Source organism: Euleptes europaea, chromosome 18 (genome assembly GCF_029931775.1).
Source record: "Euleptes europaea isolate rEulEur1 chromosome 18, rEulEur1.hap1, whole genome shotgun sequence".
Lineage (NCBI taxonomy): Eukaryota > Metazoa > Chordata > Lepidosauria > Squamata > Sphaerodactylidae > Euleptes > Euleptes europaea.
This window is the reverse complement of record NC_079329.1, coordinates 22,744,358-22,756,698: the sequence shown is the minus strand read 5'-3', so window position 1 is coordinate 22,756,698 and position 12,341 is coordinate 22,744,358. Positions and strand designations below refer to the sequence as shown.

The 12,341-nt window shown below is 45.2% G+C and overlaps 1 protein-coding gene across 1 annotated transcript in view; it reads right to left on the bottom strand.

The window, feature by feature from the left end:
• Positions 1–9,148: 9,148 nt before the first annotated feature.
• MPP3 (MAGUK p55 scaffold protein 3) overlaps positions 9,149–12,341 on the bottom strand; it is a 66,567-nt gene continuing 63,374 nt past the window's right edge. The window contains exons 17-18 of the mRNA XM_056863373.1: positions 11,452–11,574; positions 9,149–9,386 (exon numbers count right to left, since the gene is read on the bottom strand). Coding sequence (XP_056719351.1) covers positions 9,207–9,386; positions 11,452–11,574 — 303 coding nt within the window. The 3' untranslated portion in view covers positions 9,149–9,206. The remainder of the gene's footprint in view (positions 9,387–11,451; positions 11,575–12,341) is intronic.

Below are 12,341 nucleotides of genomic sequence, written 5' to 3'. Positions count from 1 at the left end.
AGTCTGCGTCTGCACAGAACTGCCGGGGAAAATAGACAAAAGCCTGCTAGCTGGAGGATAGGGAAATCACATCATGAAATGTCATCACACATGTAGACCTGAATGCCTCCTGTCATAAGGGTTCCCATGCTGCAGTCTCCATACAAGGGCCCACAGGCAATTGACATTCGCTAAGGCGATAATGTTTTGCGCACATTCCCAAGAAGAAATTAGCATCTGCTTAAGTTAAATTCGGCAGGCTCTTAGGATGAACAGTTATGATTTCAGACCTTTGTTTTGATTTTTGATGTGACAAAATTCCCATAAGGTGGCTTTAGTGCATACGCTGAGGAGCCGTGTGGCGCAGAGTGGTAAGCTGCAATACTGCCGTCCAAGCTCTGCTCACGACCTGAGTTCGATCCTGATGGAAGTGGGTTTCAGGTAGCCAGCTCAAGGTTGACTCAGCCTTCCATCCTTCCGAGGTTGGTAAAATGAGTACCCAGCTTGCTGGGGGTAAAGAGAAGATGACTGGGGAAGGCACTGGCAAACCACCCCGTAAACAAAGTCTGCCTAGTAAACGTCGGGATGTGACGTCACCCCATGGGTCAGGAATGACCCAGTGCTTGGACAGGGGACCTTTACCTTTACCTAGTGCATGCATTGCAACTGATAAATATGCTGGTGGCTCCAGTGTAGGGAAGTAGAGAAGAAGAGTTGGTTTTTATATGCTGATTTTCTCTGCCTTTTAAGGAGAATCAAAACAGGCTTACAATCGCCTTCCCTTCCTCTCCCCACAACAGACACCTTGTGAGGTAGGTGGGGCTGAGAGAGCTCTAGGAGAACTACAACTAGCCCAAGGTCACCCAGCAGGCTGCATGTGGAGGAGTGGGGAAACCAACCCAGTTCACCAGTCCACAACTCATGTGGAGGAGTGGGGAATCAAACCCGGTTCTCTAGATTAGAGTCCACTGCTCTTAACCACTATGCCAGGCTGGCTCTAAATAACCAAATACAGACTAGAGATACGATTCATCAAGTTGCTCTACAGACACAGGGAGAAAGTGTGAGTATTCTCTCTCACACACATTCAGGCTTACTGTCACACACACAATGTCAATTATACACTCATGCTCAGAGAATTGTGCATCAGAACAAACGCTTGGATGATTTGTACAACGCTAGGGAGAAATTGCACGAATCACTCCCATGTACAGTAATGGCACATGTGATTCTGCAGGCATGGTGGGAGTCTGTGAGTATTCAAGACCTCTCCAATCACGCCTACGGAGGGCCTGTGTACAAAAGTGGCCAACGGGAGCATCTGTGCCGTAACATTTGCCACCTTTCTCTTGCAAATGGCACAGAGGATGCCTGGGATTTGGAGAGGGGCAATGGCTTGACCCACATTCGCTTGGGATGGCTGTTCCTTTTGGCAGCTGCATCCCTTGACTCAGGGACCCCTATGCATTATCAGAAAGCCCTGGAACAGCTATGGGAATAAAGGCAGGTCTGTCCTTTGCTTAGGGCATGGCAAGGATTGTGCCTTCTGCTGCAGGGCCTTTAAGCTGCAGATGAGGCTTCGGTGCTGGCTCCTGGCTGTGATTTAATTTTGGAAATAGCCAGAGAAAAACATCCACCTCAGTTACGCTGCTGCTTTTTTATTTGGCAGAATGCACAGAGAAGTGGCTCTACAGCTGTGTCCTTTTAGGACATTGCCATCTACACACTGGTGAACAACGTATGAGCCCAATTCCACTTTAAAGCTATCTACAATAGTGGCCAAGAGGCAGCGTGGTGTCGTGGTTAAGAGCGGTGGATTCTAATCTGGAAAACCGGGTTTGATTCCTCACTCCTTCACGTGAAGCCTGCTGCGTGATCTTGGGCCAGTCACAGTTCTCTCCGAACTCCCTTGTCCCAGTGGAGGCAGGCAATGGCAAACCACCTCCGAACGTCTCTTGCCTCGAAAACCCTACAGATTCACCATAAGTCAGCTGTGACGTAGCGGCACTTTCCGCCACCACATGATAATGGCCTACTGGCAGTGAACTGCACAATTTAATTCCTCATTGAGTAAAGAAGAGTGGGTTTTTATACGCCGATTTTCTCTACCTTTTAAGGAGAATCAAACTGCCTTACAATCTCCTTCACTTCCTCTCCCCACAACAGACACCTTGTGAGGTAGATGGGGCTGAGAGAGTTCAGAGAGAACTGTGACTAGCCCAAAGTCACCCAGCTGGCTTCATGTGGAGGGAGTGGGGAATCAATCCCGGTTCTTTAGATTAGAGTCCATTGCTCTTAACCATTGTACCACACTGGCCTTGTGCCTGCCCTGAATCTATTGTCAACGTCATTGGGTGCCTCCAAGAGCTAGTATTAGGAAAGGAAAAACAAGCTCTTTCTGGAGACCAAGTCCTATGAAGAAAGGTTGAAGGAGCTGGGTATGTTTAGCCTGAAAAGGAGAAGACTGAGAGGGGATATGATCACCATCTTCAAGTACTTGAAGGGCTGCCATTTAGAGGAGGGTGCCGAGTTGTTTTCTCTTGCCCCAGAAGGTCGGACCAGAACCAACGGGTTAAAATTAAATCAGAAGAGTTCCCGCCTAGACATTAGGAAGAATTTTCTAACAGTTAGAGTGGTTCCTCAGTGGAACAGGCTTCCTCGGGAGGTGGTAAGTGCTCCTTCCCTGGAGGTTTTTAAGCAGAGGCTAGATGACCCTGGTGGTCCCTTCCAACTCTGATTCTGTCCATTTGTTGTACTCTGTGCATGATTTTACAAACTTCTGTGTCATCTGCCCTTCCTCCTCAGGCTTGCCTTTTTCCTTACAGCAGGACTTCCTAATATTACCTCTCTTCATGTTCTGCAGGAAGCCGTGTTACCTGAGGAGATACCCAAGTCATTTAGTGCTGCCTGAAACCTAACAAGTCGATGGTGCAAACCACCGGCCCGCTCTCTTAGGGTTCTAGAATAAAACACGAGGTTCTGAACCCATGTCTCTTGTGCTGCGTCCCCCTTTTCACAAGTGCCCGCCCGCCCGCACGCGCACACACTGACACACGCACACTTTCTCTCAGGATTTGTTGAAAATTAAGAACCGAAATATTTGAGCTAGAAAAAACCCCGTCTGTCAGTTTTCCCCTGAGAAAGCAAATCCTTGGAACTCAACAGAAAACAAAACACCTGCCGCCAAATTTCTCTCCCATATGTTGCAGCTTTGAGATATTAGAGTTTGGATTGAAATTCAGTAGCACGTAAAACACTGCGCTCCGTTCGTCCGTAGTTGTTTTTTTCTCTGCAAGGGCTTATAGGAAGGCAACACAGCAGGGGTATGAATAATATCCAAGGAGAAGAAATTTCTTACTTCAGAGCCGCCTGCAGTCGTTACAGAAAATCTTTGTAAAAAGCTTGGAAAGAGCAACAACTGTTATCCTCTGTTGGCTCTAGGTTACGAGAGAACCCTTTCATCTCCTCCCCACTGCAGCCTCCTGCCTGATGTGTAGGGTTGCCAGCTCCGGGTTGGGAAATACCTGGACAGAGCCTGAGGAGGGCAGGGTTTGGGGAGGGGAGGGACTTCAATGCCATAGAGCCCAATTGCCCAAGCGGCCATTTTCTCCAGGTGAGCTGATCTCTATCGGCTGGAGATCAGTTGTAATAGCAGGAGATCTCCAGCTACTAACCGGAGGTTGGCAACCCTGCTGACGTGACACCACGTGGGTCCGGTGACCCCAAGAACCAACTTGTCCAGGGTCAGAAATGGCTGCCCTCGGAAGAGGAAAGCCAGGAAGGTCAGGGATCCTTGCACAGACCTCCAGTCCTGACACTGGATCCCAACCATGATCTTTCTTCAGAAACCATGTTATTCTGGCTTCACCTTGGAGCCAGCCTAACAAGCTTGTTTTGATATGAACACTGCTAGGGAACTACCTACTTCACCTGGTGCATGAAGTTTACTGGAGGTGGCAAATCCTAATGGCCTTTAAAACAGAAGTTATTGTCGATTATGAGTCTTTCCATCCTCATTCTTACAATTCCTACAAGGCTGCACGACGGCAGCTGTCTCCCACAACCTCCTGACCCACTTGCTGTTTTTGTCCCTCCTCTGGACCATAAATCACACCACATTGCTTGCCCAGTGCATATATTGTGTAGGGATGCCAACCTGCAGGGGGAGCTACGGATGCCCTGAAATTACAGCTCATCTCCAGACTAGAGATCAGTTCCCCTGAAGAAAATGGCTGCGAAGAAGAAGAAAAGTTGGTTTTTATATGCCGACTTTCTCTACCACCTAAGGGAGAATCAAACCGGCTTACACTCACCTTCCCTTCCCCTCCTCACAACAGACACCCTGTGAGGGAGGTGAGGCTGAGAGAGCTCGAAGAGAGCTGTGACTAGCCCAAGGTCACCCAGCTGGCTTCGTGTGTAGGAGTGGGGAAACAAATCCAAATTCACCAGATTGGCTTCCGCCGCTCATGTGGAGGGAGCAGTGGGGAATCAAACCCGGTTCTCCAGATCAGAGTCCACCGCTCCAAACCACCACTCTGAACCGCTACACCATGCCGGCTCTCCACGCTGGCTTTGGAGGGTGGACACTATGGCCTTGTACCCGACTGAGGTCCCTGTCCTCCCCAGGCTCCATCTCCAAATCTCCAGGAGTTTCCCAACCCAGATCTGGCAACCCTACCCCTCCATCCCCCCGCTGGCGGCCAGGCAGGACCTGCCAACCAACCCCGTGGCACTTCTTGAAAGAGGAGGGAAGCACAGACAGGTACTGCTGCTCTTTGCAGTCTCTCTGCAACACATCTCCGATTCAGTAGCGCACACTCCCATTATAAATAGATCTATTAAATTAAGAGCACCACTGCTCATTTCAAAGCAGCGCTGTGCCGCATGGAATCATTACGCTGTACTGATTGAATTATGGGCAGTGAGGGGGAAGGGATGTCTTGCCACCATACTGAAGGGGGGGGGAAGGATATCCAAATGACTCAAACCCATATGGCTCGAGCATAATGAGCCTAGTTGGAGGGGTACCACGAAAGAACAAAACACATTGCCAGTGTCCGGCATGACTGCCCAAGCAGTACGAGGCACAGTAAATGGGAGACCATGTTTGTTTCTTATGCAAGTAAGCCTTGCAAAAATTATTATTATTAAAGGGTTTGTGAAATGTTTTCACCCACTTGGCAGGCCCCGGAAACCATGCCCTCCAGAGCAGGGGTGTCAAACGTAAGGCCCACTGGCCGGATCCGGCCCCTTGAGAGCTCGTATCCGGCCCGCGAGCAAGCCCACCACATACACATTCCTGATCTGGGCTAGCAAGGCAAGGCCCGGCCTGGCCAAGTGACATTTATGTCATATCCGGCCCTCGTAACAATTGCGTTCGACACCCCTGCTCTAGAAGAATGGGATTTCAATGGAGAGGAGGATCAGAGGAGCATGCCGAATATATTAGGTGCTTTGGAACAGAGGCAGGATGGTGCTGCTGCAGTCGTCTTGCTTGTGGGCTTCCTAGAGGCACCTGGTTGGCCCCTGGGTGAACGGACAGCTGGACTTGATGGACCTTGGTCTGATCCAGCATGGCTTTTCTGTAAGAACATGAGAGGCCAGTTGCCTGGCAACGACAGAAGGGGGCCGACCTCCAGGAGAGAGAAAGGGAAGAAGCTGGGGCATTTTTGTCCCCTGAGGGAGTGGAGAATTTCTGAAGGAGATGTCCCAGAGGAGAAAAGCCTGTGGAGGCAGAGAAATGCACTTGGCAGAAGAGTGACATTCTTTTGGCATGGGCATTTGATCCTGAGTGTTTATGGGACATCTCCTGCGGCGGCTGTGAGGAAAAGAGGCTTCTCAGAGTTGTGAAGAACACAGCCCAAATAATGCACTTTCAGCCCACTTTCAATGTACTTTGAAGGTGGATTTTACTGGGTGAACTGGCAAAATTCACTTGCAAACGATCGTTAAGGTGCAGTGAAAGTGGATTGAAAGTGCATTATTTGGGCTGTGTAAATAGCACCTTAAGTGTAAAAAGGGACCTGCCTACAGTTCGAGAGTCAGCAGCACCAGCAACTAAAGAGACCTCCTTCTCTTCAACCCTGACTTTGGGGCTGCTCAGCATATTTTATTACCAAAAAAAAAAAATGTTAACACCTCTATGTTAACAAGCAGAAGCAGTAATAAAAATCCAACATAGAAAGGCTAACGAATACAAAAACAAGTACCAGCCAAATCTTATGTAATTCTAAAAATAGCATACAGCATGTTAATTCACTTGTATAGTTATGGAACTGAAGGAGGACTTTGAAACGGGGCAATTTCTAGAAGACCATTTTCCCTCTGCTGGAGCTTCATCGGATTTTTGGAGCTACGGCTTCCCCTTGTATGGACTAGAGTGTCATTAGTCTGTGCATTTATTGCACTGTATACACATGTGAAGTAACATGTTGTATGCTATTTTTAGAATTATATAAGATTTTGTTGGTACTTGTTTATGTATTTGTTAGCCTTTCTATGTTACATCAGTATATTTTATTATGCACACGGTTTTGTTCAAAATGCACTGTTCTAAACCCACTGTTTCTCCCACCTTTAAATAAAAGCTGTTTTAAGTGCCTTTCAGGATTTGAATGAGGCTTCCACAATTCTATGCCCACTAACCCGGTCCTTTAAAGTAGGGGTGTCAAACATAAGGCCCACAGGCCAGATCCGGCCCCTTGGGAGCTCTTATCCGGCCCGCAAGCCAGCCACCCCACCCCCACACTCTCAATCTGGGCTTGTGAGGCTTGGCCTGGCCCAGCCAAGTGACATTTATGTCATATCTAGCCCTCGTAACAATTGAGTTCGACAACCCTGCTTTAAAGGCTAAAAGGTTTACACTTGGTATCCATAGATTGCTGTAAGGCAGTGTGAACAATGGGCATGACCATCTCCCGTTCCACTAAAAACCTTGCTGCAAGTTTGCTGACCAAAAAAAAAAAAAATGCCCCTTGCTCCTTTTTAGTCATTGCTCCAGGAGAAAGAAATGAAAGCACAAGAGGGGCTGATCTAGCCAACTTTTTCACTCAAACCCAATTCCATTCCACATGACAGTTCCCACTGCACATGGCTTTTATGCATGCAGGTTCCATGATTCTTTGTGGGTAGTCAAAGGAGAGGATTCCTTACTTTTTTTTCCAGCAGAAAATTTGGTTAGATCCAACCCAGGATCCTTTTGTTTTGTACCCTGGGTGAGTCTACCTGAGGGCTGGATGCCATGGAAGACTGCTACATACACAACAGTAGAAAAGAGCCAGAGTCTAAGAGCACCTTAAAGACTAGCAAAATTTCTGGCAGGGTGTGAGCTTTTGTGAGTCACAGCTCACTTCTTCAGAACTGAGCCATAGTTCCATAGTTTCATGAGCTGTGACTCATGAAAGCTCATACCCTGCCAGAAATTTTGGTAGTCTTCAGCATCCGCTATGGGAACCCTCTGGGCTGCCGACGATTCCAGGGGCTTGTTCCACAAGTACACAGTCAGTTTATGAAGAATGCTGGGCAGGTTTATTGGGCGTCACCATCTGTCTGCATCCACACATACCGGATGCATCTTTGGGAAAGATATACAAGTCTCCTTCAACGGCACAGTTGCAAGCAGTCTTTTAGAGAGGCTTACAACACTACAAATGATCTTTTCACTGAGGTATTCTGAGAGGCTTCCAAGGAAAATGTGTCTGGAACATGGTTCTGAAAATCATGAAGCCAAAGCATAACCACAGCCAACACCACAATCCAAGCTTAACCAATACCTCCTTCTCAAAGACTTGGGCTAAAGGCCAATTATTCTCATGGAGGCACAAACACAGAAAAATACTACATTGGAACATAAGCTCAGTTTGAATTTTCCAAGTGGGGGGGACACAGGCCGCACGCAGGACTAGGCATCTTCACATTCACAAGACACAACCCCCCAACAAACTCAAATACAAAATTCTATGCCAAGAAAATGTACAGTTCGCGAAAGGGATTATGCAAAACATTTGCTGTGCATGCTTGTGCTGCATAAATTAATCAGTGTCCAAGATCATTTTTTTTAAATATAGAAGGATGTGATAAAAAAACAAACAAACTGGAGAAGTAGAAAGAGGAGGGGAAAAATCAGAGACAAGTTGGAAATGATTTCTATGGAGGCTGTAATGTACCTTCAACCCAATTCTTAGAATAGGCACACACAACTTCCCTTTGGCTATGAAATGGAAGCAACACTCTACAGTGGTGAGAACTAGAAACCTGCTTTAAAAAAAAAGAATTAAGGATTTACAAATATGGAACTAAATGGAAATTGGCTTTAGTATGCCATTCATGGAGCTGGAGTGGGTGGTTGCCTCCACAGGCACCTCGACATTTCACAGCTTGTGCAAGTAAAATAAAAAAGGGGAGTATATTAAGATGCTTCGAGGCATTTGCTTATTTTTGGATTTCTGTGTTTGTGGCTTTTCTGGTGAGAATGAGGGAAATTGTCCATTGCCTCTAGAGCATACAATTCAGAACGTTGTTTATGGCAAATTGCAGATAAAGTAGAGAAAAAGGATGCAATGACTCTTTTGTAGCTATATGTAGGTTACATAAGGTGGCTAATGTTCAGGCAGGACGTTGGAAGCCTGGATGATTTGCCCAGGAATTCTTCCCTTTTGCAAAAGGATGAAAGAGTCACCATTTTGATTAGAGCTCTCCCTTTTCCAGTCTGGCCAACCAATAAAAGAGAAGGTCCTTCTTTCGTCATCCAGAATTATAACCCTGTAACAGAATTTATCTTTCGTTCATTGTCCACCACCAAAAATTTGGAATTATCATGTTTTTTTTTCTTATTCAGTAAAGTTGGAATCATCTTTTTCTAGTGTTATTTTTCTTATTCAGAGGCATCTTTTCATCTGGATCACTGCATTTTGATCCTGCATTGCGACTTACGAAAGAAAAGCTAAAGGCTTCCATCTGCGGAATTGGAAGCAGCACACAAAACTCTGGATTGTATCCTGTGGGGATTTGTCATTCCACCACAACGATTTTTTTTCATTCCCACAGAGGAAATGATTACATCAGAAAAAGTTCTCAGATGGAGACGTTTCTCTTTGCTGCTTTCCAAGCCAACCTGCAATTTCAGCGGATGGGTTTTTGCTTTTGTTTTGTTTCCCTTTTGATCATCCATTATATTTACAGCATATTAGCAAACAGGAATCACTTCTAATTTGGCACAGCATTGCTGACTATAATCTGACCCACGATACCGGCACCCAAAAGGAGTCTGTGTTTAGTTTCTCCAATATGGTTTTCAACTGGCTGCAGGCACTATGGAGGTCTTCTTTCACCAGGACCGTGTCGATAAAGTGGCCGTACTGTTCTTCGATGAAGGCAGCCGAGTTAGCCATTTCTAGCTGTTCCTCATCCTGAAAATCGAAACGGAAAGTCAACAGAAGGCAACACGTTCCTTCGTACGATATTAACTGGGCTAAACTTGTTTCCTGATTCCAATAAATCAGTATTTTTATGGTCAGATACCAACTCATTTATCGCTTATAGGATGTCACTTCTTGCCCTAGCAGCTAAAAATATCAGAGTGAAACTGGCGCCAAAGAATGCAACTAACCAGAACTGATGGCCAGCTAGGATATATTTTAATTACATTGTATTTTATCATAATTTATATGGCATTTTGTATTTTATCTTTTATCTTTATTGTATAATTTTCTTGTTTTATAGTCGATGGATGGATGGATGGATAGATGGTTTATTTACGTCCCTTGGCCAGATAAAACAAAAGATACATGGACTAAAATGGTTTTACCAACAAAGGTTTACAGTCCGAGTCTTAAATCACTTTAAAAAATAAAATAAAATAAAATAAATAACATCCAAGTTATAACTGCCATTTGGACTAAGAGACTACTCTATGGCAACGAATTTTCATAGCTTCCATACAAAAGTTTGCTACCTGAGAGGTGATTGAAGGATTATCTCCTTGTAGGAGCTTTTCTATCTTTTCTCTTTCCCTGTCAGGTCCCATTCTCAGTATGAGGGGCTCAATAAACTTAGACGTTTTATAGTCTTATTTACTTTGTAATGGCCTTTGACCATCTACAAATACCTTATCTACAAATAAAATAGTATCAGTATAAATTTTATTAATGTTTTAGTCACAGACCTTAACACTATTCAGATTAAAACCATATACAATATATAACCCACAACACCCAGAATTACATGAATAAAATTTTTAAAATGTTTCAAACAGTCACATATATACATATTATTACTGATTTAAACATTGTAGTTCCCCTAAAATATTCTTTCTATGGCAACTTCGGAGCCTAATTTTCAACAAATTCTTCCTTAACTTAGACGCTAACGTGATGATAAAAAAGCCACCCTAAACACGATCTTAGAATTAACGTCTGCCATTAAAAATCTAACTTGGCCCTCAACTGTATCTAATACATCTGAGATATGCTGGGTTAATTTTAAAGGAATGGAGTCATAAAATGGGCAACTAAACAAAATAAGTGGGAGATCCTCTATTGAACCCTTGGAATAGGCACATGGCCTTAGATTATGGGGAATTTAAAAATATCTACCATGGGTATAAGCTGAAGGCATCGTTTGAAATTGTGCCGTTGCAAATACTCTCTTTAACCCTTTCTTACAGAAGACAGCACAGAGGGGTTTTCCAAAGAAATGCCACTGGGGTGCGCCAGCCAAAAAGAAAATCCTCAGGATAAGTAATTCTGACAAACGATTTTGGCTTTTGTTACTGGCAAATAATGCAGAATACACCAAACTCTGGCTATACCTCTGGGCCCTAAGCAATCTATTTCCTGTGCTAGCCAGCCAGAGTTTACATGTTTAACTTTCAGCGTACTAGCAGTGCCTTCCTTAACTGGCCTACTCAGAATCTAATCCAATGGGGCTTACTCTCAGGAAAGTGTTTTTAGGATTGCATAGTGTGACTCCCACTGCAACCTGCTTTGAACAACAACACAGGAAATATGAATGTGGGACATGAAGAAAGATGGAACAGATGAGTCTAGACAAGCACAGCAGATGAAACACCAGAACTGAAGAACATAAGAGAGGCCATCTTGGATCAGACCAATAGTCCATCAGGTCCTCCCCAGCACTGGAATTCAGAAGTTTACTGCCTCAGACTGTCCAATGCTCATGTGGAGGAGTGGGGAATCAAACCTGGTTCTCCAGATCAGAGTCCACCTCTCCAAACCACAGCTCTTAACCACTACACCACGCTGGCTCTCTTACTAGTAGTTCCCACACCAGTCCTAGTTTCCAACTGGACTCTTCCAGGTGGTCCCCATTTTCACACTATCTGCAACCCCTGAGGACTGCACAAAACTTGCATCCCAGTTTCAGGGGCATCCCCAGCCAACAGCAATCCCGATCCACACACACGCATACAGAGGCTCCCTTTACGCTTTCCGGGCCACCGTGTGAAATACTTACAAGCGGGGCAGCGATGTCATCCGGCGCGAGGGACGTCGGGACAGTCTTTTTCTTTTCCAAAATAAGAGGCTTCACAAAGACAACGTAGGGCTTGAACTCCGGCGTCCGCAAGTGCACCACGGCCTGCAAACGGAAATAGAAAACAAGCAAGGCTGGTCACCACATGGTCATGTCAGACGAGAGAAAAATCCAATCAAAACGGGTTTGTTTCAAAAGCCACTGAACAAGGAAGAAGATAAATGGGGAAAGGGACCCAGGAATTCAGCCGTGCAGGCTGAATTTCGCCGCCTCTAGCAAGAGCAGCATCGCAAAGCCGCCGTTATTATCTTTGCTCAAATCGCTCCAAAGCACTTTGGAGTCACCTAACACGTTTTCTCAGGGAATCGAATATGCAATCCCTCTCTGTCATTGCTGCTGGCAGTTTCTTGTTTTGCACTGCTGATTCCCTCATAAACAGAAATACGTTGCCTAGACTATTATTAATGGAACGGCAGTTCTTTAAATTAAAAAAAAAGTATTAACCGTCAGAATCTGATTTTAAACAAAAAAAAAATCTGAACGTAACAGAATGGTTCTTCTGAATTACAGGCAGGGCTGAACGAAAAGCTGTCCAAGGAGGATTAGAAAAGACTGCTTCTACCCCCTTCCTTGTGGCACAGAGTGCACAGTAGGGAACGGGGAAATCATCTGGACTGCAGAGAGAGATACCTTAGATCAGGGGTGTCGAACTCAATTGTTAGGAGGGCCGGATATGTCATAAATGTCACTTGGCCGGGCCGGGCCATGTCTATCATAAAATTTAATGCCAGGTACCGTAGATACAAACTTTATAGAAGACACAGGCAAAGCCAATTGATATTATTTTTTACTTAAAATAGAAACATGCTTAA